Here is a 26,957-nt window from a genome sequence, read left to right on the forward strand (position 1 = left end):
CTGGATGGGACTCAGACATCCCTCTTGGCTCCACTTCTTGATATAGGCAGCATAATCAAGCAGATAGAGCACAGGGCTCAATTTTATTTCCGGCTCTGCCACTGATCAATGTATGACATTCAGTAAGACATTTTGGGCCAGATTTGTAAAGGTATTTAAGCACCTAAAGATGCAGATAGGTGCCTAGTGGGATTTGTAAAAGAACAAATGAATGGGAGTTAGGCTCCTAGGCACTTTTGATAATCCCACTAGGCCACTTCATCTCTGTGTCCAGTTCTCCTCCCACCTGTCTTGTTTATTTAGAACCTGTCCAGTTCTCCTCTGTCTTGTTTATTTAGTGTATGCTCTTTGGGATGAATGCTTCCTCTGTCTCTCTAGGGAAGGGAGGAGGCTTGGCAATGGGCGTTCTCCTCGATGTAATTTGTGGGCCGTGTTGGGGTCTCTCTCTGCCCCTCTAGGGAAGGGAGGAGGGTTTGGCTATGTGCGAAGACCCCTCAGCGGGTAATTTGAGACCTGTTGCTATCTGTGCCCTGGGTGCGGTAGTGTTCAGATGTGTGTGGTCCCCTCAGTGGGGTAACCTGTTGCTCTGTGGCCCTGGTGGGGATGGGGATGGAGGGTCGGACACGTGCAGCGGGCTGTCGCTCTGTGCCCCTGGTGGGGGTGAGGGGATTCGGCCATGCGCTTTCTCGGGCCGCCCCCTCCATGCTCCCTCTGGCGGAGGAAGCCGCTTCCCCCTCTCCGGGCGATGCCTCGCTGGGGAACGCTCTGCTCGGGGCCGGGGCCCTCTTGCGCCCCTTGCTCGGGCCGGGGAGCCAGTGGCGGGGCTGCCTGCCCAGCTCTCCGAGCGCGCCGGCTGGGGCGGTCCCACTGCCGTCCCTCCCCTCCTCTCTCCAGCCTGCGCCGGGCAGGGAGTCGCCTCCAGGTCCAGGAGCGAGAGCAGCCGCAGCTGGGAGCGGAGCAGGCACTGTGGAGACCTGCTGCCGCCCCTCGCCCTCCTCCCGCTGCCCCTCGCACCATGGCCCGCTGCACATCAGCGGCCGGGCTCGGCTTCGTGCTCCTGCTGTGGAGCGGGGCGCTTTTCCTCGCCGCCTCCCCGCAGCCCCAGCCGCCGCGGGGCAGCGTGTGGTGCCCCAGCCGCTGCTTGTGCTTCCGCACCACGGTGCGCTGCATGCATCTGATGCTGGAAAGCGTCCCCGCCGTGTCGCCCCAAACCACCATCCTGTGAGTACCCCCCGGGCGGGGGGGCTTCAGCAGCCCGAGAGGGAGGGAGGCCGGGAGCTTCCTGCCCTGAATGTAGGGAGAGGCCTGGAGGGGGCAGCAGGAGGGTCTCGGCCGGGGCACCTGGGGCGGAGGGCACCGTGCAGCAGCCGCCACAACCCTTTGTCTCTAGCCTGTCGGGTTGGAAGCCCCGATCACTGGGCTGCCCTCTCCCGCTGGAGTCTTTTGTTAGCTCCAGTGGAGACTGATTTGTAGAGAGCAGGGGGTGAAGCAGCTCCCTCCACCCCCCGGTTCTGGTAGCTATGGCTGGGGTCAGTGACTTGCTCGCCGGTTGTCTCTGCCTGGTGCATTCCTCTCTCGCTTTTTTGGTGTCCCCCTCTCTCTCCCTCTGTCTGATTATCTGCTGAAGGCACCGAGGTGCTGCACGGCTGAGCTTGGCCCGCGGCTGTGTGGCTTCCCCCCTCGAGGCCTGGAGCCAGCAGGGCGAGTGGTGGTGAAGTCACTCAGCGGGTTCCAGTTTTCCTTTCTTGGATCATTTCATTAATTATTCTCAGCAACATCTTTCGGAGGGAGCCGAGCTGCAGAGAGCTGTTTAAGAAGCTGTTGCTTCACCATTGGAGACTTGGCTTTGATTCGCGTTTTTATGTGAAAGGTTTCGTTGCACTCCACCCAGCCCTAGATGTTTTCAATTGAACACACTTTTTGGTTGCTTTCATAAATCAGGCTGTTGAATTGTAGAGCTACTGGATTTTGGTCAATCCTTGTGGATTTGTAGATGTTCTTAAATAAAAGTAATCGTGAAACATGGTATTTTGTATCTAATAACAGCCGTTGGTTTTTAAAGTGTTTATGATTCCTAAAATGTTTTCACGGTGACTCTTTCTAGTAGCTTGGTACAGTATATTTCATTGGTGGCAATGGATCATTTGGGAATGTCATACTTTTGGCTGAATTTTAAGCAGCAGCGTGGACATATAATAATACACCAGGGGCCAAATTCTATACGGAATTATACCCAATACAGGCCAAGGTCCCAATCTCGCAAAGATTTGTGCAAATGATTAATTTGATGAAGTGTGAATGGTCACGTTTATGTCAGTGGGATTAACTCTTTGCTGCTCGTAGACTTAAATACATGCATAAGTCTTTGCAGCATTATGGTTCAGTTGATTTCAGTGGAATCGCATGGGGTGAAAGCCATTAAAGAATTTGGTCTAAATATTTTTGACATTGATTTTTTTTTTAAAGAAACCAGTTTTAACCTTTCTGCCCACACCCTTTTAATAAAAAAGAGAATCCATACAAACCACACACACTTTGATTTAGAGTTCATTATGAGAAAAGGATTGGCTCCATTAACCTGTTTGTATGTTTCTTGGGCTACAGAAACACTCCTCGAACTAATTCCTGCCCTCACTTACACAAATGCAACCATGGAAAACCTAGGAGAGCAGAGATTGGCCTTGGATATTTTCTGCATGACCTACTGTAACATATTGACTTTTGACTTTCAGTTATTTTCAGAAAGCCATGCTGCATTTCAGACTCTAAATATATTAATGTACAATTATTTCACATTTCTGATTCCCTCTTTGGCACAACGTGAACCTTTTTGGCAGTACTGGAGCAGTCCTGAAGAAGCTGTAAAAGTTTTAGTGAACAACACAGGAAGTGGGTGGTTAATGTTTCTTGCATTTGGAACTAAGTACATATACAGAGCACATTTTATATTGGTCATTGAGCTTTACACAGTTTTCTGTAGTCTCCTGTTGTGAATCATCTTGATTTTGTTTTGTTTTTTTAAATCCTAACAATAGGGATGTGAGTCTAAAAGGTCTGGACACATGGCAAAGATATTGATGCGTACAACAGCAAAATATATTAGATTAAAACTGGACAAGGCAGAGCTCTCATCACCAGGGATATTTATAATTTGTGAGTAAGTAAGAGGAAAATATATGAACAATACAAACATTATATTTGTCTAACCTCTCCAATATCAAACCCTCTAGTCTCTCAAATTTGAGTAACCGTTCTAGCCTATGATGTAGTAAAGGACATTTTTTAAAATAAGGTTAACATTTAAATATGCTCAATTTAGCTTACAGCAACGGTTCTCAAAGTAAAAAGAAAAGAAGTACTTGTGGCACCTTAGAGATGCATCCGATGAAGTGAGCTGTAGCTCACGAAAGCTTATGCTAAAATAAATTGGTTAGTCGCTAAGGTGCCACAAGTACTCCTTTTCTTTTGCGAATACAGACTAACACGGCTGTTACTCTGAAACCTGTTCTCAAAGTGTGGCCTATAGTCTGCTGGTGGTCTGTTGAGCTCTTACTATTCACATGGTGATGACTGTCCTCCTTGTTTCCACCTACTATATCACCATTAAAAGGCAATTAGAAATATATCAAGTACTTTCCTAATAATACTTTTCCGTATAAGCAATTTCTGTAGCTGCTACAGTTATGTTATGTGATGGTGAATGGGAAGGAGGTGGACCACAAGATACTCTTACAGTATGGAAAAGTTTAAGAATCCCTTGGCACAGACACTGATAAAATTGATCTAATAAGCAGTACCTTGAAGATCTCCACTGGATATGAATATATCAAAAGTAATATTTTTACCTGTAGCTCAAAGATATACACTATGAATACTTATAATTAATTATTACATACGTTTCTGAGGTACTTATTGCGGTAGTATCTAGGCACCAAATGGTTTACATAGTTATACTTCACCTTAGTGCTACTTAGTTCATTAATAGTATGTACTATAAACTCTCACAGAAATTTTATGCTTTTATGGAGACACGTCATCACCCAGGTAGGAGGAATGTTATGAACCTCCACTTTCAGCAATGGCTTATTTTTTTAGCATCAAAAATAAAATACATTTAAATCACTTTCAGTTTGTGAATCATCAGATTATATCTCTTTCTTTTGGAATAAGTATTTTTAAGTGCATTAAAGACTATAAGATTGGCAAGGTTGTAAACAATTTGGTGTGGACCCTTGTCCGTTATGAACTAGACTGAGCCAGCTAACACATTTCACAGAGGTAAGTACAATAGAAATCTGTAGAAATGTTCCAGCCAAATCTATAAAGCATCTGTCAGTATCTATGTTTACCTTCATTTTCTATTCTGTTTAGCTATAATTTTATGTTAGTGTCATATTTACTGTAAGGCAATACAAATAATTTGTCCTGCATGGCAATGATAGCTGGATTGTTTCAAAGTATTAATTAACTGATTTAATTTAAATACATTCATTCTTGCTAGAACAGGAACATATAAAAATCCTGCAAACAACACTACTGGAGAGCTATTGTACATTTGTCTTAGCATGTTTTCACTGGCAGCACTTTATTTGCCATTCTTACCTTATCTTTTTTTTCCCTCTTAATGTATGGCTCTACTCTGAAAAGTGACTCTGTAAAAATGGCGTAATGGGATTTCCTTGTATATTGTATCTCACTGATTTCCAGAGCTCATTTTTTTCAGTTTATAACTGCCTCACCATGGGAGCTGAGAGCTGAGCTGTACTCTTTCTGGCTCACACATCACTTCCAGTGGTGGTTTAAAACAAAATGGACCTGGATACAATCCAGACAAATGTTCCTTTCACAAATCAAATGTCTTCCTTCTGCAAAAGTGCTTGTTACAGTCCCGGTTTCCTACCCTCCTGCTTCCCTATTTTCTGATATTGTCATTTCTGTATTCCATAATTGGAGATCCATATTCTGGCTTGATTCACACAGGCAGACTCTTACACTAGTGCAGTCCTACTGAAGTCTATGGAGCTCTGCATAAACACATTTCACCTGAGTGGATCAAAGTGCAGGATCAGGTCTTCTGTGTGTCCCTGGACTGTGTCCCAGTTCAACGTCTGCAGCTTCTTGAATCTACTTTCGCTCCATCCCTGGTTCAGGGAATACCGTCTCCAAAATAGCTTGTAAAGTTAATACCCTCTCATCCTTCTAGTGGCATCTTCAAGACCCACTTCTTCCTGATGCCTACAGAAAATCTCCAAATAAATGACTAAGTGGAGTGCTGGTGGGAATTGCTGGTATTTATTTATATTTTAAAAATTTAAATGATTCAGAACCATCAGGTTGTGCATATGGCACCTAAGTAAATGTGTGTTCTTACTACTGTTACTCTTGTCCTCCCTTTCCCTAGGTGCATTTTATCCTAAATTTAATAATAAGTTCTTTGCATCAAGGGTGTCATTCTGTGTTTTGTGCTCATGATTTGGGGTCTTTGAATGCTGCTGTAATACAAATAATAATGTATCTTGCCTTAATTTACTCCTGATCATCTCCAGTAAAAAAGATTCCACAGGCCAGCTTCTGCTCTCAATTACACCTGTGCAGGTCTATTCTGATCCTCATAGTTTTTTTCCTTGGCTACACCCAGGTAGTCCCAGTTAAGAAACTGGGGTTGTACAGGTTTAATTGAGTTCACTGTAGCTGGAATTCTGAGGGTGAATAAGAACAGAATCCAGCGCGCTCTATCATAGCTTTGTTGGCTATGCAGCGTGAACAGGACTAAAAAGTAGTAAAAATTTCTCGCACAAGTGGAAATGGCTTGTAATGCACATAGAATGCAGATCTATTAAACATAAAGCTGCCATTTATGCAAAGTCACTTTCTTAGTAGAACTATATTTTTATGACAATATTTGAAACATTTGTAAATCTTACATTGGGCTCTGTGCATTTAGTACAGCCATTACACTATCTTGTCTCTTGATGTAAGAAATACTACAGCACAGAATGTGTGCTTTACAGATGTCCAATTTACCAGTATATCAGAGGGATCAATCTAGTGAATCCATAAAGTGGTATGCATTTTAGGTATCAACAAGGTTGCAACTGTTTTTGCGTGTGGTTGCTGCTTTAAAAATTCTGAAGGTCTGTAACTGTTGTTAGTACCTATTAGTTGACAGGTCACAGATTATAGGACTTATTGAAGTAGGATATGATATTAGCCATATGATTAAAGAGGCTGCCTCTTCATCTTTGCTATCAAATTTGATATTTGAGCCATAGTTTATAATTGGGGCTTGAAAAATTGGCTTACCCAATCACCAGGTTCAGTAGGAAGCTTTTCTTGATGAGTGCCATTAGCTTCAGCAGATGGTTGCAAAAATAAGCATCCAATTGTAAATTGAGTGTAAACAATTGAGTGTAAATTGAGTGTAACAATGAGGAGTCCTTGTGGCACCTTAGAGACTAACACATTTATTTGGGGCATAAGCTTTCGTGGGCTAAAACCCACTTCATCTTGGGTGTTAGTGCATGAAAGCTTATGCCCAAATAAATGTGTTAGTCTCTAAGGTGCCACAAGGACTCCTCATTGTTTTTGCTGATACAGACTAACACGGCTACCACTCTGATGTAGTACTGTCTTCCTAAGTCTGCTGACAGATGTCTTCAATGCCTCTGCTACAGCTCAGTTTTTTGGCTGTAGAATGAAAAGTGACTAGTCATGTCAATTTTCATTGCCTCTACTGGGAAGTCCAAAGGAAGCAGTGAGATTCACTAGAATCAGATCAGTTTCAATCTGCTGCTTTTGAAAATTGGGAGCAACAAAGGCAGGCACTGGAGCTATTCACTGGGTAGAAAGATTCAAAAATGGATGCTTGGGAAGGGACACAGGAGCAGAAGCACAGCTACCCTCCCTGCCCCAATCACAGTAGCCAGGGGTGAGGGTAGAGTAGTGAGATCCCTAATGCTTGCAGCAGTCAGGAGGCTGTGGATTTGAGGATTAGGGGGACAAAGGTGTTTGGGGCAGTGGGTCTAAACTTTTTTTTTAAACACCTGTTAAACAAAGCCTGATATGAAAGGTAAGCATAATGCAAGGAAGGCACATGGATAAGTATCCCAGCATCCTCCCCTTTCCCAGTAGCTCATGTTGTCTTCTTACCTGGGAGGTGCTACTCATTAGTGGGCCCTGTATCTTTTTAATTGATATTTAGCAGGTAAGCTTAGTCCTCTGGCTATTTAGTGTTTGGTAAAATTTTCAAGCTCTCTCTTTGTGTGAATTGATTGGTCTGAAGGGAAAGTAGTTGTTAGTTTAAAAAGAGAATTGGTACTGAGAGGGTGAGTTTGGGAGTAGAGGAAACAGAAAGTACAGGGGAGGAGGTAGATGTAGGGAGAAAACGAGAAGAGACTGAGGCTATGGATACACTAGAGAGATTGTGCGGCTGTAGCTATGTTGACGGGAAAAGCTCTCCCGGTGTTATAAGGGCTGGTGGGGACAACACTAGGTCGGTGTAACTTACGTTGCTCATGGGGTGGCTAACACACCTGAGTGACATAAGTTATATCAACATAAGTGGCAGTGTAGATATAGCCTGAGAGAGGCAGAAGAAAAGAGAAAACAGACAGTAAAACCACTGCTGGAGAAGATACACTGTGATGTAGTGTGTGAAATAAAAGAGGAAAACATGGTGGAATGAAGTTGAGAAGAGAAATAAGATAGAACTAAATGAAAAGAGAAGTAGTAAATTACATTTAAAATAAAGATATTAAATATAATCTTAACTAACAATCTGTAGCAATTACACAAAAAATACATTTTATTCTTCGTTTGCTTGCACGGGTATTTTTCACCTTGTTTGAAAAGACTAGAAGATGTTGGGTACATTTTCCAAGCCCTGATTGCTTGAAATAGTATAGAAATTTGAAACATTCTTTTTTAAAAACAAACTTTTGATAATTTTTTTCTCAGGGGATTTCTCTGTCAAAATTGTAATTTTTACAAATATTTCATTTTGGGTTTATATTTTGATATTCTTGGTAAAGATGGAAGGTAAGGATTGCCCCATAGTCAGAAAACATCTATACATCAGTCCATATTTTAGTAGCTGTATATTTTGAATAGTATAGGTCTGATCCTGGAAACATTTATGCTTATGCTTAACTTTCCTCACTGTGAATAGTCCGTAGGGTTCTGAACCTGTAAAGATGCACACTTGTGATAGGACTATTAATAGTGAGTAACAATAAGTGTTTACAGGATTTGGGACTAAAACTTTACTTACTGGAAAACTACAGTTGTACAACTACTTTTTATAATATACATTGCTCAGGTGAGAAATTTATAATGATTTATATGTTTGGCAGGGTTGCTGTATAAAATAATAGGGTTTCTGACGAATTTTTCCTCCCTTTAAAAAAAAAAAAAAGAAATGGCTGGTCCCATTTGCCTTAACCATTTGGTTCCACTCAGAATCTGATTAAAAAAATGTTATAGATTTACTACTGTAAACATGGGCAGAAATTCAAAACAATCCAGAGAGGTGGTGCAATGAGCATTGGATGAACTCAAATGTGCTGAGGTTGTTTTTTTTGTTCATTCTCTTATCCTGCTGCTGGGTTTTGTTTCTTTTTGCTATGGAACTATTACTGTTAACAAGAGCCAACTGATTCCATTACAAATAAAACTGAACGAACATCTAAGTTACAGCAAATAAAACAAGGATTCTCAAACTGTGTTTTTGATGGTGCAGGCTTCCCTGTGGTCTCTCATGGAGATCTTCATGAACTACCATTGGCAGTGTGTGCTCTCAGCCTCTTATCCTTGTTTGTCTAATCTGTGCTTATATGGTACTTCTTTGGGGCTGGGATTTATGAGTTTGTAAAGTGCCCAGCATGGGCCCCCGATCCTTGTTAAGGTCTGTGGGTGCTACTGTAATACAACTTTAGACTATTAATAAGCACTACACAAAATTATGAAGAAGTAAAAGAGTTGAGAACAAAAGTTGTGTCCTCTCTCTGTTCCCCTGAGTTACAAAAGGGAACTCTATTGAAAAACATTGGGATATACTCTGCTACCTTTTACTCTGATTTTACCTTAATGACACTTTGCCATTACCCTCCTTCTCTGTGGGGTCCTGCTGCTGCTGTTAATGTATTTTCTTTAGTTTTTCCCTTTTCTCTTTCCAGTTACCACTCCCCCAAAGCTTATGGAATGTTCTGACTCCAACATTCCTTCCTTCCTTCTTAAAAAGGATACCAAGCATAACATTCTACTTGCTGCCTGTCTAGCAGAAGAGGGGAAAATAATATCACTCAATATATGCAGCGTTACATTTATAGTATTGGCCACTTTTAATGGGGACCATGCTCAGTATTTATTTCGCATTAGCTGTTTGCCTCCTTCATTCTTAGAGAGCATATAGAGTATCTTTAAATGATTTTGATACTGTTGTCCAACACATTTTATTCTGCAATTTGGCTGTAAAACATATCTGTGACCCTTAGTGGCATACATTTAATGATTATTTGAATAAATGTGTCCAAAATACCATAACCTTTAAACTTTGTCTTAACTGAGGTTCTAACATGTTTTATTTGGTGGTCTTCTAGAGAACTTTTTGCCCTTGGTATTTTTTGAAAATATTTTATAAGTGTACAGAGTTGCATGGTCCTAGCACTCAGTCAACTCTGAATAGCTCATTCGAAAATCTGTTTAAATACAAATAGTTTACAAATGTGAAGAAGGAAGGGCATAACAAGCAGATGGTGCAGTGTACATTTGGGTGAGAAACCAGCAAACCCATATTTTTATTGGTTTATTGCTGAGAGGTTGCTTACCGCAACAAGCTGCCTTTGAGCAATATTGTAACTCTTGTTTCTGAGATCTGATCATTGGAATCATGATTGTGGAAAAACAACTTAGGCCAGGTTACATTTTGACAGCAACTTTCCTTGATTACACACTGGAGAGTAGGCAAGATCATTGGATATTTTAGAAAGGGTCAAACTACAATATGAGTTGCTGGTTGCTTGCCCAGACTTGGGGGCATTTTGTCTCCATAGTAAAGGACCCAGACAATTGTGTTCAACAACCAGCAAGGACAAAGTTCCATCTGGAGGTTGTTATGCAAAGTTCTCACAGAGCATCAAGATCCATTGTTAGTGTGACCAGTTGGAATTTGATTAAGTAATGATCAGGGCACTTATTTCCTCTAGATTGGAATCTCATCAATAATTTACTGAATTAAACTAAATTGATGTAAACCAAGTTTAAACCAATTTAAGCGTACACTGGGGTTTTCACCCATTTAAGTTTAAAAAATAATTTTAGCTAGTTCAATTTTACGTGTGGACAAGGCCTGAGACTGAAAAGACAACAGGCAGGAGTATGGTAGTTGTGAGCATGTTTGGTTTTACTGCCCACCCAAAAAAATCCCTTTTAATAAGGGGAACAGAAACTTCCTTCCCCTCACCCCTTCTTAAAACAAAACCAAAAAACCCCCCAAAAGTCCCCCTCCCGGCATTCCATACAAAGGGTGCTCTGTCAGTAAATTGTTTTTTTTTTTTAAACATAGTCAAAACAATTGAAATTAAAAATGCCCTTTTAATACATGCCATGACCCATTCCTCTTCTTTAAAAAAAACAAAACAAAAAACCCTCCCCCCAGAAAGTATTCACATTTAATCATTGTATACCTTTTGTGTATGCTTTACATCAGTGGTTCTCAAGACTACTGAACCCCTTGTAGGAGTCCACCAAGTTAAACATCACTTAAAAACTACTTGTTTACAGAATCAGACATAAAAATTCAAAAGTGTCACAGCACACACTTACTGAAAAATTGCATACATTCTCATTTTTACCATATAATTATAAAATATAGAAATTGGAATATAAATATTGAACTTAAATTTCAGTGTATTGTATATAGAGCAGCATAAAATCATTGAATAAAATGTTAGTTTGTACTGACTTCGCTAGTACTTTTTATGTAGCCTGTTGTAAAACTAGGCAAATATCTAGCTGAGTTGGTGTACCCCCGGAAGACCTCTAAGAACCCCCAGCTGAGAACCACTGCTTTACATTCTATATCCTGTATAGCTAACATATTTACTGACCATGTGTAATCAGGAACTGATCAGAGCATCTCTCTTTTTCTGTGCCTCTCTGTTCCATGCAGAACACAAGGCCTTCACCATCTTCCATCTTTGCCAGTCTCCTGCTGAAGTCTTAGCTTCTTCCCAGGTCAATCAGAACATGCTGCTCACTTATTTGAATTCATGTTTGACTGCTGACAACCTATTTTCTGTCAAGACAAAAAATATTTTTTTCTTCTTTAATTGGTAATATTTTTGGACTAATTCAGTTCCGAATATCAAAATTAGTCTGAATCAAAATAACAGTTGTTTCTTGATTATTGGTATATTTTTGAAAAATGTTTAAATCATTTAGGAGCCTAAGTTCCATTTATTTTCAATGGGACTTAGGCTCCTAAATGACTAAGTCACCTAGACACTTTTCAAAATTTTACCCAATAGAAATCATTCAAGATAATGTAATAATTCCAGGCTGCGTGGTATAAACATGTAGCTGTTGTTTCATACATTAACTGGTGTATTACTTATTAGCTAATTGTCCTTCTCACTTCTAGTCAATAAACTTTATAATAAAGCAGCCTTTCCAACTCTAGGTCTTTTCGGGTGAGGACTGCCTTTTTGTTTTGTGCTTGTACAGCGCCTAGCACTATGGAGTTCTGCCTCCTAAGTGTTACTGGAATACAGATAATATAATTATGTAACTGTTTTTACTTGCAAGGCAGCTTAGTTATTGTCAGTAATGATTTCAGAGGTATATGGCCTCTTGTGGGTGCCCTAGTATCTATGTCAGGGGTTTCAAAGTCCCGGCCCATGGGCCGTCTCCGGCCCGAGAACCTCCGCACTGCGGCCCGCGGAGGAGAGACACATGCAGCCATGCTGCTGGCAATGTCTGTTGCAGGTGCTGCCCCCCACAGCTCCTATTGGCTGGGGAAGAGGGCTAGAGATACCATCACTAGTTGCCGGGCAGAGTCAGCCACGGAGGCAGCATCATTAGTTGCTGGGCAGAATCAGCCATGGAGGCAGCGTCACTTTTTTCCACAATGAATATAAACAAGTCAAAATACCGAACACAACTATCTGATGCCCACCTCGCTACAATCCTGAAGGTTTCAACTGCTCAGTCACTGAGGCCAAACATCAACAAACCGACAGAACTGAAGTGTTGCCAGGTGTCTGGCAAACACTAAAAACTCTCTGGCAGGCGAAGAATTGTATAAAGTTGTATGACAGTTTTATTATTTCTGAGAAATTCGAAAGAAAAATACAATATAAACATTTTCTTTTCTGAACACCATCTTCAGTGACATTAGTGGCCCGCTGGGAGGATTTGAGGACTGGCACTGGCCCTAAGGTAAATTGAGTTTGAGACCCCTGAGCTATGTGAAGAAAAGAAACTTGCTTTCACATTCCAGTAATATTCACAATCTGGAGACTCCAGACAATTCGGGTATTTCACAAAACAGTTTTCCATGAAGTTTCCTTCACTTTTTTCTCTGGATTCCATTTGGAATGGGATTTCTAATACTATTAACATATGATCTCTATCTAACTTAACTTGCCTGTATATAATTATTGCTCACATGGTTTATGTCCTGCTTATTTCTCTTCTACTCCCCCATACTCTTCCTTAGAAGTATGATTGAGTATGTATCTGAACACTAATCCTAAATGTTCATCTGTCATAGAAATGAGAATGTACGTTCATAAGATTATGTAAAGACAAAATATCTTTGATTTATTTATTGGCAGTTGAAATGGATTCTTCTTTGAAAAGTATCTTGATAACTTTGAGGACTATATTTCAAAATTCTGGTTCTTCCAGATGCTTTAATTTAAGAGGTACTAGATAAAACAAATGTGCGGGCATAGTGTGTCTTTTAAAAAAAATCTTTGTGTCCACTTACTGTATATCTGGAGCAAGATCTGAAAATAAGTAGAAACCTGTTGCATCTGGTAAATGATTTTTCTATAGCAACCTGAACTTTGTGGCATTCATAGCATCTGTTGAAATTTAACTTGGAGCTAAAAGAGACACTCATTAACATTTTTTTTAAAGGGGAAAAAACCCTGTGACTAATACGCAGTTAAAAATAGATAAATACTTTCCAACTGCTTCTTTTCCGTATAAGCAATTAATATAGCTGTTGCAGGAATATTGCATTATCATGAGCAGGAAGTGGGCCTGGCTGAAATTTTTCATGCACTATTTTCCCTTTGAAAACTGTAGTTTTGTCACTGGCTGCTGGAATAGTGGTGTTTCCACCATTCTCCTGCCTCCCAAGTCTCCATTTTGAATCCTCCTCCTCCTCTGTGAATAGCTCCAGTACCTATGAATCTGCAGCTGCTTGCAGCTTTCCCAGAAAATGCTGTAAGAAACTGACTTAATGCATGTCAGTTTCTGAGAAGGTTCCCAGTAGCTGCAATGAATACTGACAAGTATCTTTTTGCAGTGTTGTAGCCCTGTTTGTTCCCAGTATATGAAAGAGACAAGGTGGGTGAGGTAAAAACTTGTATTGATCCAATGTCTGTAGCTCGTCAGCACCAATAAAAGGTAAGTATCTGGTCAGTTGTCACTCTGCTACTTGGGAAAGCTGTGAGCAGCAGCAGAGGCAACGGAGCTGTCTCCCTGCAGACTTTAGAAGACAGCAGTGAATCAGTTTAATGTTCATTTCACATCTGGAAGGTTATCTTTGGAACTTAAAGGGAAGACACTTTGGATGCAACTCTCTGGTCACCTTTGGCAGCTCAGTATCTTTGTGGTGGGACAAACTAGCTGTAGCATCATCTTAAATGCCTTTGCCTGATTTCCCCAATGGCACTTTCATGGTTAATCATTACGTTCTCACAGTTCTGTGTCAGTGCAAACTAATCACTCAGCATTCTGGACAGATATCTCATAATGCACTGTTCTGCCACTCTGCTCCATGCTCTATTTTTTTTCATGGTGCATTATGGGACGCATACTAGAAACTACAGGAACTACGAGTCTTGGGGTCAAATTAACAAACTCCCATTATTTCTTTCCTGTCAATGTATACTGTTTGCTTGCAAATGGAAGTGTGGGTGAATGGATTTTGAGCTGTGTGTACTATAGTATTTAATATTCATACTGGAAAGAAATTCTCAGTTTATTCTCCAATACAAGTTTTTCAGTAGGTGAGAATGCATTTTGGTTTAAAATGTAGTTTTAAAAAAAATCCATATTTCATAACTGAGAAACTAATTAGGAGGGTTTCAGAAGGGTAGCTGTGTTAGTCTGTATCAGTAAAAAAAAACAAGAAGTCTTTGTGACGCCTTAGAGACTAACAAATTTATTTGGGCATAACAATGAGGAATCCTTGTGGCACCCAATAAATTTGTTAGTCTCTAAGGTGCCATAAGGACTCCTCGTTTGTTTTTAATTAGGAGGGAATACTTTTCCTGATTAGTATTTTGAGTTCTAGATACTTGGCTACGCATGATGTTCACAACTAGGACACTTTAAGAAGGTCATCTATTTACTACGTTCTGTTTCTGGGCAACTTCATGAGAAATCTTACTATTTCAGCATAGTATATTTAGTATAGTAAAGCTACGGTGTGCCCATTTGATTTATTTAAAATACACCTATCCCTTGCTTTAGGCACAAATGCAACATTTTAATTACAAAACAGAGATTGCACCAACCTCACAGTTAAAGAACCCAGATACACCTAAAGTAAGGCTGTGTTTACACTACTCAATCTGTAATATTAGATTTTTGGGTGTGCATGTGTATTTTCACACACTTGCTTTTCTTAAATACATCTGTGTTTATGCTAGGGTATCTTGTTCTAATGATGTTCTTAGTTGCATTTTCTGTTTTTCTCTGCTTATTCCATTTTTATGAGGCATTAATCAAATATTAACCTACACAAGATTTAATTGTATATGCGTGTGGTGTGTTGGGGGCATTTTTTTTCATTAGGAACACTGGTAGTAGAGTAATAAGTACCCAAGTTAAATATGTTGTTTTTGTAGGATGTGCAGAAAACTGCTCTCAGTGCCCCAAGTTGTGTTTTCATTGTCTTGGAGCAAGCTGGTTTGACCTCATTGATGATAACAGATGATGCTGGGGCAGGAGGAAGTTAACTGTTAATTTCAAGATTTGGGTGCCAAATGGAAAGAACTAAGTCAATAATCAAAATAAATGATAGTTTTTAAGTTGATGTTAACTGATGGAGAGTGAAACAAAGTATAAAAAGGTATTTGACAGGGTATATAGCAAGGATAATTCCCCACTCTGGCACTTAGAGTGCAGAAGGTGAGGGTCCGCAAGGATTCTAAAAATTCATATTGGCCACTCCAGGCTTGTATTAAATTCCCAAGGTTACAGCTTTTCTCTGACCTTGGATTGGTAGATGCTGCCACTACGCAAGTGCAGAACCCTATTGAGAGCCCAGGAAGGCGCACTTGGGAATTCCTTCCTGTGGGGTACCCTCAAGCCCGTTCACCCCCCCCCCCCAGAAGAGCTGAGAAAGGGGAGGGGGAAAAGGAAATCAGCTGTTGCCACCAGCTAATTAAACAACGTGCACAAACCTCTTAAGACCCAAAAATCCAATTCTTTTCTTAAAAAAGGTAAATTTTATTAATAAAAAAAAAAGAAGGAAAATACATCTGGGAACTCAGGCTATTGCTAGATTTTAAAAGAGCAACTACAAGGATTAAGCACCAAGAATAGCTTTCTTGAGGACCAGCTTAAAGGTTACAAGCAAAACAAAAGCACCTGGGGTTAGCACAGAGGAATCCACAAGCCCCAATGAAATAAAAGGGATAAACCTAATAGCTTCTTCCTAGACATTTCTTTATCTACTTACATATATGGGGTTTTAAATGAGTAGTTTCTAGGCATGATACTGATGATTTTTTCATACCTAGCCCAAGCTAGTTACCGCATAGCTGCTGTCCTGTCTGCCTCTCCCCAGGAGAAGAATAACAGACAGACAAAAGGGGAGACTTTTTTCAATTTTAAAAAGTTCTAACCTTCCCATTGCCTCTTTTACCCAGGTGCTCACTCACTTCCTTTTACCTACGCATATCAATGAGACTCTTAGATCAATTAGAGAACAGCTACTAAGAGGGATTTTACAGCTGCTGGCTGGCTGGGTGTTCATAAAAGGGAGCTCCTCCCCCCATCCTCTTTTATCACAGTATATCTTCATTTATGTGGAAGAATGAACTTTGTGTATTGTCTTATACCACTTTGGTGTCATTTAAAAAAAAAACAGACAAAAGCATTTGTATGTGTACAACTGCTTCTTCCTGCTATTTTATGTTTCCCTTCTTTGTTTACTGTAATAAAAGAATTGCAGGAGATTATAATTTACTTTAAAACATGTAGTCTCCTATTTCTGTTTGGCTTGGATTCAGAAGACTTGCATGACTACTTCCCCTTTACCCACATTTTGTATGTATAACCAGTTGTTGGCTGAACACTGATGATACTATCATGGCTTTGTTTGCTAGCAGGAAGAAGGTAGACAACTTAGACTAAAAGAATTTGGTAGCCTGAGGCTGTCAGTATGTAAAGCGATTAACAACATACACAAGACTAGCAAAGTCTTCGAAATGACAGACACATCTGTGGAATCTGTAACGGTCAGGTTTTCCACTTGTCCTTATGCTTTTTTGCTAAGCAATTTAGACTTACTTTGGGGGGCAAAGGATGAGAAGAGATGCGTGAAGGGGAAAAGTTTCAAATGTATGATATAGTTTAGTCCTACTTTTTATAACATGGAATGAAATGCATTGGGTGTCAATAATATCTTTCCAATGTGCAAAGCACTGTACAATATGATAAAAAGCAATAATACATCAACATTTTATTTCCTAAATGTAAATATGAATGTAGAATGTAAGGTAAATTGTTACATGATGAGAGAACTGTAGCTTTAAAGCTGTTATAGTAGAATTGTTTTTTGTTCGTAAACTTTTATTGTTAGGACAGACAAGGCAAGCATAAATGGTCTTTCTGTTGGTCTCTTTTTATTACCACATATATTTTTGCCTTTCAAAAAGCACCCTGCTAGGGTATTTTATTGATCGCTCATTTCTGTTTTCAGGCAGACAGCACTGCTGTTTGTGGGAGTGAGTTCTCCTTTCTGGAGCAGCAGCAGGAACATGGAGAACTTTGCCTCATGTTGCTTCTTAACCACAAATGTAGCCCAGGGTGGGATTTAGTGGGCAAACATGTCATTTTCTCCTGTCCCCATTGCTAGGAATCAAGTCTGGGGGTGTAAGCCACAACATATCTATACCCTCTTTCCCCCATTGAGATAGGCAGTGTTAGCATAAAGATGGTACTAAGCATGTGAATAAGTGGGCGTCGCCATACAATGCAGTCTGCTTTTCCGACACCCTTAGATGACATCATCACTGAATCTTCTCCTCCTCTGCCTTGTGGGGACAGAAAGAGCCATTTCCAGGGCACTCTTTCTGTGGAGATAAGAGTAGTTGTGCTATGGAAACATGTCACCTTGCACAGGTAGAAGGAGTTGCTAACCAGAATGATGTTGGGGTGTGTGTGTGTGTGGAAGACGACCTCCTGTCCTAGAGATTCCTGAGCAAAGGAGCTGTTCTCTCAGCTTCCTGTGCAAATCAGAGGAGCTCTAGTATATGCCAGCCACAGTCTTTTCCCGTCTCGTGTTGATGAGTCTTTCACATCTGCTTAATTCCTCCATGGGTGACCAAGCTGTGGTACACTGGTACCTTCTAAAGCCAGGCAGGCATGGAGATTTTGACTGAGGTAGAACCTGTGAATGGCTGCTTCTCCTTGTGGGTTCTGGGACAGAGGCGTCTCTTTATTTCATCATTATTATTTATTTTTGACAATACCCACAATTGCCAAATAGAAAAAAGGGTGTGACCTCTGCTCCGAGGAACTCATCACATGGGAGAATCCTAGAGCAGCTCCACTGGATCCTGTAAGGAAGTTTGTCTCCTGAGAATAACTACTATTGCCCCTTGCAGGAGGAGGTGTTATTCTGGGGTAGCCTCTTCTGCCCCATAAAAGGGGATGTCAGTAATAACGGAAGATGAGATTGTAGGATTGGTGTGGATGGGATTCTTAGCATAAGTGACTGTATTAAGCCTACCTGCCTTGATGCGAGTGGGGAGACGGGGATTCAATTTTGGCTTCTTTGTTGGATCTATTATGCTGGGAAGTGAAAGGATCTTGGAAGAGACTGGAGCACGACAATTACTAACTCATCTACTTCTATCCATGACCCACTTTGTTGTTCAAAAGCATCACGAGGCAGAATATATCATTCCAACAAAGGGTGTAGGGCTTTCCATCCTATATCAGGCAGGGGGCAAGCTGTTGTCTGCCTCCAACAAGGAGGCAAAAGGGAATATAGTAAAATACCCAAAATATAATTTCTAAAATTGAAGGCAACTTTAAAAGAAATTAAAAAACCTAAAGTTCATGGAATGCTTGTCCTGACTTTTCCAAGCATTAAGTGTTAAATTAAAGTACAGAAATGCTTTTGAGTCCATCTGAATAATACAGTTAGTCTTTAAATCAGAAGCATTTGAAAGCTACCATAATCCTGAAAATATGCTCTTCTGAAAAGCCCCCATGTTTTGCCAGTAGGTAAGGATGCAGAATGGGTTCAGGGGTATTTGGTGGATCTGCCATGAATAAAGGCTTCCTGACCAGTTTGTGGGTATTTCATTTTTTTTTTTCTGGTATAATTCTGTTCCCTTTGATTTCCCCTGTCCCAGGCCTTAAGCCTGTTCTTTCTCTTGCCTTGTAAAACTTCACATTCCATTAAAGGAGACAAAATGGATGCTCTCCACTTAGGCTACTGTTGTTCAATTCCCAGCATTGCTCGTTGGTCAGCCAAGTCCGCACACACACTGAACCTGTGTGGCTGCATCCAGACTTGCCTATGCTGGTGGAACAAAAGGTCCTAAAAAAATAGTGATGAATGACACAGATCTATTTGTGGCACCTTAGAGACTAACAAATTTATTTGAGCATAAGCTTTCATGAGCTACAGCTCACTTCATCGGATGCATTCAGTGGACTTCTGCTGGGCTAAGAGTATAGTTGGATAGATTAACAATATTGCTGGGTGGGTTAAGGGAACCACTGTTGTGGCCCCTTGTGGCATGTAGTAGTTTAGATAGTTTAGTGTCCTTTTTCTTTTGTAGAGAAGCAAAGTGTGTGTTGTAAATGGCTTGTCTAATTTTTGTAAAGTCCACTGAATGCATCTGATGAAGTGAGCTGTAGCTCATGAAAGCTTATGCTCAAATAAATTTGTTAGTCTCTAAGGTGCCACAAGTCCTCCTTTTCTTTTTGCGAATACAGACTAACACGGCTGCTACTCTGAAACAGATCTATTCGTCTGCCTACCATGTTCTTCAGTTCACTCCTGTTTCTCTCACACAGGCTTGGTTCTTCTAAGTAGCAGCAACTTCTGCTGCGCTGTTGTTCCCCCAATGAAGGAGGAGGAAGGATTTGAGGAGCAGGAGAGCACTGATTAGTGGGGAGGGAATCAGCCCTGCCTACCCTAGGAGCTGGCCAAAAAAATCAACTCTCTAGCTGAATTGCTGGAAAAGGACCCAAAAAGTCAGAGCAATGATGTGGTGGCTCAAGATAGGGCCTAAACTCTGGTTTCTGGCACATATGCAAATTGTAAGCGTATTCAGAATATTGACAGAAGTTATTCTTCTATATCAATGTGTGTGTTTTTACATTAAAAAAATTGTACATATTTGCCTGCAGCTGCATCTTGTTTTCATAACAGGAAAAAATAACTAATTTTCCAGTGTCGTATGCGGTGTTTTGTAGCTGTGTTGGTCCCAGGATATTAGAGAGACCAGGTGGGTGTGATTATATCTTTTTGCTAAACAATCTGTTCCATCTTGTGTTTAAACTCCGAGTAAGTTTCCTAGACCTGAAGAAAAGCTCTGTGTGGCTCAAAGGTTCGTCTCTCTCACCAACAGAAGCTGGTCCAGTAAAAGATACTGCCTCACCCACCATGCCTCTCTAATTTTCTAGTGAACAGAAATCACAAAAATCCCCTTTGCTGAGGAATAACCTTTTACTTGCATCTTTCTGCACAGGTTGTTTTTTGGTTTTGTTTTTTTAATTTTGGGGGATATTTCATCTTAATTTTGTTGATTTAGTTTTTGAGCTTACGCACATGGGAACTTTAAATGTTTAACTTCTATTTCTATTATGTTGTAGAAATTGGAGCTACAGTATCCAAGGCCGATATATTTAATAATATTTTTCACTTACATAGCCTATTACAATATCCAATGGCTGGATCCTGAAGTTAGACAAATTCAAACTAGAAATAGGATGCAAATTTTTAAAATGGAATATAGTTTACCATCGGAACAACTTTCCTAAGGATGGGTAAATTCTCCATCACTTGAAGTCTTTAAATGTAGATTGGACATCTTTCTGAAATATGTGCACTAACTCAGCCAGAAGTTATGGATTTGATGCAGCAATCACTGGGTGAGGTTCTATAGCCTTTGCTAATGATCATAATAGTCCTTTCTGACCTTAAAATCTGAGTCTTTCATCTAACGATTTTAGTATTCCATACAAACATGAATTAAGCATCATAACATCCCTCTGAGAGAGACAAGTGTAAGAAATTATTATTAATCATCATAATATAGACAAACAGGAGTAAGAGAGAATAAATGGTGACCATAAACTCAAAAATTACACTTCTGAATTATTTTGCTTGCTGTTGTTACAGTAATCTTAGCTATTACTTGTAACCAAAGATATTTGGGGTAAAACCACAATTTTTTGTGTAATACATTTCAACATTTCCCCCTGTATAGTAAGTCAGTCAATTTTCCCCTTTGTTTTTGTGGTCTTTCATGCACCACAATGGGGAGAGAGAGGTTTGTTTGTTTGGTTTTTTAACTGAAAAATGTTGTTATAAAACCATAAAAATTGGCACGAGTGCAGAGGGACAGATGTTGTACTTGGAGCTACTTATCACCCTTAACCTCCCTCCACACCCCCCATTTCTAGATTTCAAATTATCTGTATCCCTTTAAGATACAGAATGTGTCAGTGACTAATTCAGGAATAAAATCCAAGAGTCTTGATTGTTTGCTGGACCCAAGACACTAGAAACCACACTTCCTCTGATTATATGGACATATAAAATGTTGTTGTTTTTATGGTGCTTATTTTTTGTAAATGTACCCTGAAGTAATGTATAGTAGATCCCAACTAATTCACACATAATGCAAGATCCTGAATACAAGAATAAAATGAATAAGATTAGTGAATTATAAAAATGTATTTCTATAAGTGTAGTTTAGTCATTTTTTTTTGGTGATAACTTCATTGTATAGTGGAAGGGATCTTTAATGTCTGTTACAGGCAATTCACCAAACGAATCATTCTCAGGAAATCAACATGGGACACTGTCTTGTCAGCTGTCACCAGTTGATAACCTCCTATTTCTGGGGGAAATTATTGAAATTGTGGTGGAGGGCCAACTCCAGCAACATTTGATATCCTCCATTTCTCTGCAAATGGTGTCAAGTGCTTGGGGCAGTGGACTGTTGTCAAGCTTCCTTGCTGGTAATGCTTGCCCTTTCAGTACCATTGATCATGGGGCTCTTCTTTATGTGACTGTGGACCCGTGGCTGGGATGGACAAAATCACCTTAAAATGGTTTCACAAATTCCTTTCAAAGTGTTCCTAGAAAGGTAGAGTTGGGTGATTGCTTCTCCCTAGGACTCTTGGCTGTTGAATCCTACAGACTTCAGTCCTGGTCACCCTTTTTGTGAAATATGTCTGGAATGTTGCTGGTGGAGATTAAGTATTACCACCTGCAATGCCATCAATATGCTGATACTTCTCTCTCTCCCTTTTATTATGAAGAGAAACACATGAAGCTGGATATTTTGACAGTTGGATAGGGGATGTTTGGAACCCGTGGGGGACTGTAGGAAAATTAGCTGGATAATTCTGTTATCCAGAATAATCTGCAGGGAGTTAGTTGAGTGTTAGAGAGACAAGGTGGGTGTCACCAAAAGATTATCATCATTTGGTTTCAGAGGTATTGATTGTTGAGATGAATAGGGGTAGTTCACACCTTGTGTAGTGTTATTTCTTCAGGATGCATGCAGACGGAAGTGCCTCTTTTAAAACTCTATTCACAATTTTTAGCTTTTTTTTTACAACCAGTTGTGAGAATTAGAAACAAAAAAACGAAGAAAAAACCCCAAAACTTGAAATCTTAGATTTTGAAGTACAGTTTTGCTCAAGGGGTGGACTTCAGTTTCTGACGATGCAAAATACAAGAAGTTATGGCTATATCTGTGTAATGGTAGTGCTTCCATTTTTAAATCTAGTGAAGTAAATGTACATGCCAGACAGCTTGTCTAACTACATTGGCAATTTACAGCACTGCAACTTTCTTGCCCAGGGGTGTGAAAAAACACCCCCCTGAGGGTGGCAAGTTTCAGCACTGTAAAGCGCCAGTGTAGACAGTGCACCAGCGCTGGGAGCTACACCCCTCGTGGAGGTGGGTTTTTTAGAGCGCTGGGAGAGCTCTTCTTCCCCAGCGCTGCACCGCGACCACACGAGCCACGTTAAAGTGCTGCCGCGGCAGAGCTTTACCGTTGCAGGGTAGACTAGCCCAGAGTCTTGGGCATCTGTAAATGGATATAACAGCAGTTAACTAACTTTTCTATTTTGTTATCAATCAGTGAAATTGACCTGTGCTTTGTTAATTTCACTTGCACAGCTGATTGGAAAAGCTTGCAAGACAGTAGCACCAGAAGCACTGTAGCTAATAAGATGACAGCATCAATTTTCATTTGATTCACATTTGGAATATTATCTTCTCATGAAAACAGCAAACTATTATTTTTTTATTTATTATTAAAATCAACTTTTGCAGAAATTAATGACTTTGGTCTCTTCATATTCAACAGGAAAAAAACATTTTAAGTGGATTTTTACAGTCAGTAAATGCAAAAGATACTGATAAAAGGAGTGTGGAGAAACCAGCACGTATTTGTGCAAATTATAGACTATTTGAATAAGGAAATGTACAAATGAGTAAGGCTGCGCTGTTGGTAATTTTTATAAGCTATTTTGTGAAAAAGGATCACTGCTACGAAATGAGTTTGCATCTCGTGGTAATAGATTCATTTGTGGAAGAAGAAAAGGAGTACTTGTGGCACCTTAGAGACTAACAAATTTATTTGAGCATAAGCTTTCGTGAGATACAGCTCAATTCATCGGATGCATGCTCTGGAAAATACAGTGGGGAGATTTATACACACAGAGAACATGAAACAATGGGTGTTACCCTACACACTGTAACAAGAGCAATCAGGTAAGGTGAGCTATTACCAGCCGGAGAGGGCAGGGGGGATGGGACCTTTTGTAGTGATAATCAAGGTGGGCCATTTCCAGCAGTTGACAAGAATGTCTGAGGAACAGTGGCGGGGGGAGAGGGAGATCTCTTGTGTGGACTGGTCCAGGCTGAGGTTGATGGTGGGATGGAAACTGTGAAATCAGGGTGGAATTGCTCAGTATGCCAACATTTTTATGGCTGACTTAGAACAATGCTTCCTCAGCTCTCGTCCCCTAATGCCCCTACTCCACTTGTGCTACATTGATTACATCTTCATCATCTGGACCCATGGAAAAGAAGCCCTTTAGGAATTCCATCCTGATTTCAACAAGTTCCATCCCACCATCAACCTCAGCCTGGACCAGTCCACACAAGAGATCCACTTCCTGGACACTACGGTGCTAATAAGCAATGGTCACATAAACACCACCCTATTCCGGAAACCTACTGACCGCTATGCTTACCTACATGCCTCCAGCTTTCATCCAGACCACACCACACGATCCATTGTCTACAGCCAAGCTCTGCGATACAACCGCATTTGCTCCAACCCCTCAGACAGAGACAAATACCTACAAGATCTCTATCAAGCATTCTTACAACTGCAATACCCACCTGCGGAAGTGAAGAAACAGATTGATAGAGCCAGAAGAGTACCCAGAAGTTACCTACTACAGGACAGGCCCAACAAAGAAAGTAATACAACGGCACTAGCCATCACCTTCAGCCCCCAACTAAAACCTCTCCAACGCATCATCAAAGATCTACAACCTATCCTGAAGGACGACCCATCACTCTCACAGATCTTGGGAGACAGGCCAGTCCTTTGCTTACAGACAGCCCCCAAACCTGAAGCAAATACTCACCAGCAACCACACACCACAACAAAACCACTAACTCAGGAACCGATCCTTGCAACAAAGCCCGTTGCCAACTGTGTCCACATATGTATTCAGGGGACACCATCATAGGGCCTAATCACATCAGCCACACTATCAGAGGCTTGTTCACCTGCACATCTACCAATGTGATATATGCCATCATGTGCCAGCAGTGCCCCTCTGCCATGTACATTGGCCAAACTGGACAGTCTCTACGTAAAAGAATAAATGGACACAAATCAGATGTCAAGAATTATAACATTCAAAAACCAGTTGGAGAACACTTCAATCTCTTTGGTCACTCGATTACAGACCTAAAAGTGGCAATTCTTCAACAAAAAAACTTCAAAAACAGACTCCAACGAGAGACTGCTGAATTGGAATTAGTTTGCAAACTGGATATAATTAACTTAGGCTTGAATAAAGACTGGGAGTGGATATATCATTATACAAACTAAAACTATTTCCCCATGTTTATTCTCCCCCCCCACTGTTCCTCAGGGTATGTCTACACTACGGAATAAGGTCGAATTTATAGAAGTCGTTTTTTTAGAAATCGGTTTTATATATTCGAGTGTGTGTGTCCCCACAGAAGTGCATTAAGTGCATTAACTCGGCGGAGTGCTTCCACAGTACCGAGGCTAGAGTCGACTTCTGGAGCGTTGCACTGTGGGTAGCTATCCCACAGTTCCCGCAGTCTCCGCTGCCCATTGGAATTCTGGGTTGAGATCCCAATGCCTGATGGGGCTGAAACATTGTCGCGGGTGGTTCTGGGTACATATCGTCAGTCCCCCCCTTCCCTCCCTCCCTCCGTGAAAGCAAGGGCAGACAATTGTTTCGCGCCTTTTTTCCTGAGTTACCTGTGCGGACGCCATACCACCGCAAGCATGGAGCCCGCTCAGGTAACCGTCACCGTATGTCTCCTGGGTGCTGGCAGACGCGGCACGGCATTGCTACACAGTAGCAGCAACCCATTGCCTTGTGGCAGCAGACGGTACAATACGACTGGTAGCCGTCCTCGTCATGTCCGAGGTACTCCTGGTCGCCTGTGTGAGGTCGATCAGGAGCGCCTGGGCAGACATGGGCGCAGGGACTAAATTTTTAGTGACTTGACCAGGTCATTCTCTTTAGTCCGGCAGTCAGTCCTATTGAACCGTCTTATGGTGAGCAGGCAGGCAATATGTCCTTCTGCACCGTCTGCTGCCAGCCAAAGATGTAAAAGATAGATGGAGTGGATCAAAACAAGAAATAGACCAGATTTGTTTTGTACTCATTTGCCTCCTCCCCTGTCTAGGGGAATCATTCCTCTAGGTCACACTGCAGTCACTCACAGAGAAGGTGCAGCGAGGTAGATCTAGCCATGTATCAATCAGAGGCCAGGCTAACCTCCTTGTTCCAATAAGAACAATAACTTAGGTGCACCATTTCTTATTGGAACCCTCCGTGAAGTCAACCCTGTAAGCCGTGTCCTCAGTCGCGCCTCCCTGCGTCAGAGCAACGGCAAACAATCGTGCATCTGAGTTGAGAGTGCTGTCCAGAGCAGTCACAATGGAGCACTCTGATTGGGCTAAAACATTGTTGCGGGTGGTTCTGGGTACATATTGTCCGGCCCCCGTTCCCTCCCTCCCTCCGTGAAGGCAAGGGCAGACAATTGTTTCGCGCCTTTTTTCCTGAGTTACCTGTGCGGACGCCATACCACCGCAAGCATGGAGCCCGCTCAGGTAACCGTCACCGTATGTCTCCTGGGTGCTGGCAGACGCGGTACGGCATTGCTACACAGTAGCAGCAACCCATTGCCTTCTGGCAGCAGACGGTGCAGTATGACTGGTAGCCGTCCTCGTCATGTCCGAGGTGCTCCTGGCCACGTCGGCTGGGAGCGCCTGGGCAGACATGGGCGCAGGGACTAAATTTTTGGTGACTTGACCAGGTCATTCTCTTTAGTCCTGCAGTCAGTCGTATTGAACCGTCTAATGGTGAGCAGGCAGGCAATACGGATTGCTAGCAGTCGTATTGTACCATCTTCTGCCGGGCAGGCAAGAGATGACGATGGCTAGCAATCGTACTGTGCCATCTTCTGCCGAGCAGCCATGAGATGTGGATGGCTTGCAGTCCTTCTGCACCGTCTGCTGCCAGCCAAAGATGTAAAAGATAGATGGAGTGGATCAAAACAAGAAATAGACCAGATTTGTTTTGTACTCATTTGCCTCCTCCCCTGTCTAGGGGACTCATTCCTCTAGGTCACACTGCAGTCACTCACAGAGAAGGTGCTGCGAGGTAGATCTAGCCATGTATCAATCAGAGGCCAGGCTAACCTCCTTGTTCCAATAAGAACAATAACTTAGGTGCACCATTTCTTATTGGAACCCTCCGTGAAGTCCTGCCTGAACTACTCCTTGATGTAAAGCCACCCCCTTTGTGGATTTTAGCCTCCTGAAGCCAACCCTGTAAGCCGTGTCGTCAGTCGCCCCTCCCTCTGTCAGAGCAACGGCAGACAATCATTCCGCGCCTTTTTTCTGTGCGGACGCCATACCAAGGCAAGCATGGAGTCCGCTCAGCTCACTTTGGCAATTAGGAGCACATTAAACACCACACGCATTATCCAGCAGTATATGCAG

The 26,957-nt window shown here is 41.4% G+C and overlaps 1 protein-coding gene across 1 annotated transcript in view; it reads left to right on the plus strand.

The window, feature by feature from the left end:
* The first annotated feature begins 908 nt into the window (after nt 1-908).
* PXDN (peroxidasin) overlaps nt 909-26,957 on the plus strand; it is a 145,504-nt gene continuing 119,455 nt past the window's right edge. The window contains exon 1 of the mRNA XM_074947748.1: nt 909-1,221. Coding sequence (XP_074803849.1) covers nt 1,016-1,221 — 206 coding nt within the window. The 5' untranslated portion in view covers nt 909-1,015. The remainder of the gene's footprint in view (nt 1,222-26,957) is intronic.

The sequence above is a fragment of the Natator depressus genome, chromosome 3 (assembly GCF_965152275.1).
Source record: "Natator depressus isolate rNatDep1 chromosome 3, rNatDep2.hap1, whole genome shotgun sequence".
Taxonomy (NCBI): domain Eukaryota; kingdom Metazoa; phylum Chordata; order Testudines; family Cheloniidae; genus Natator; species Natator depressus.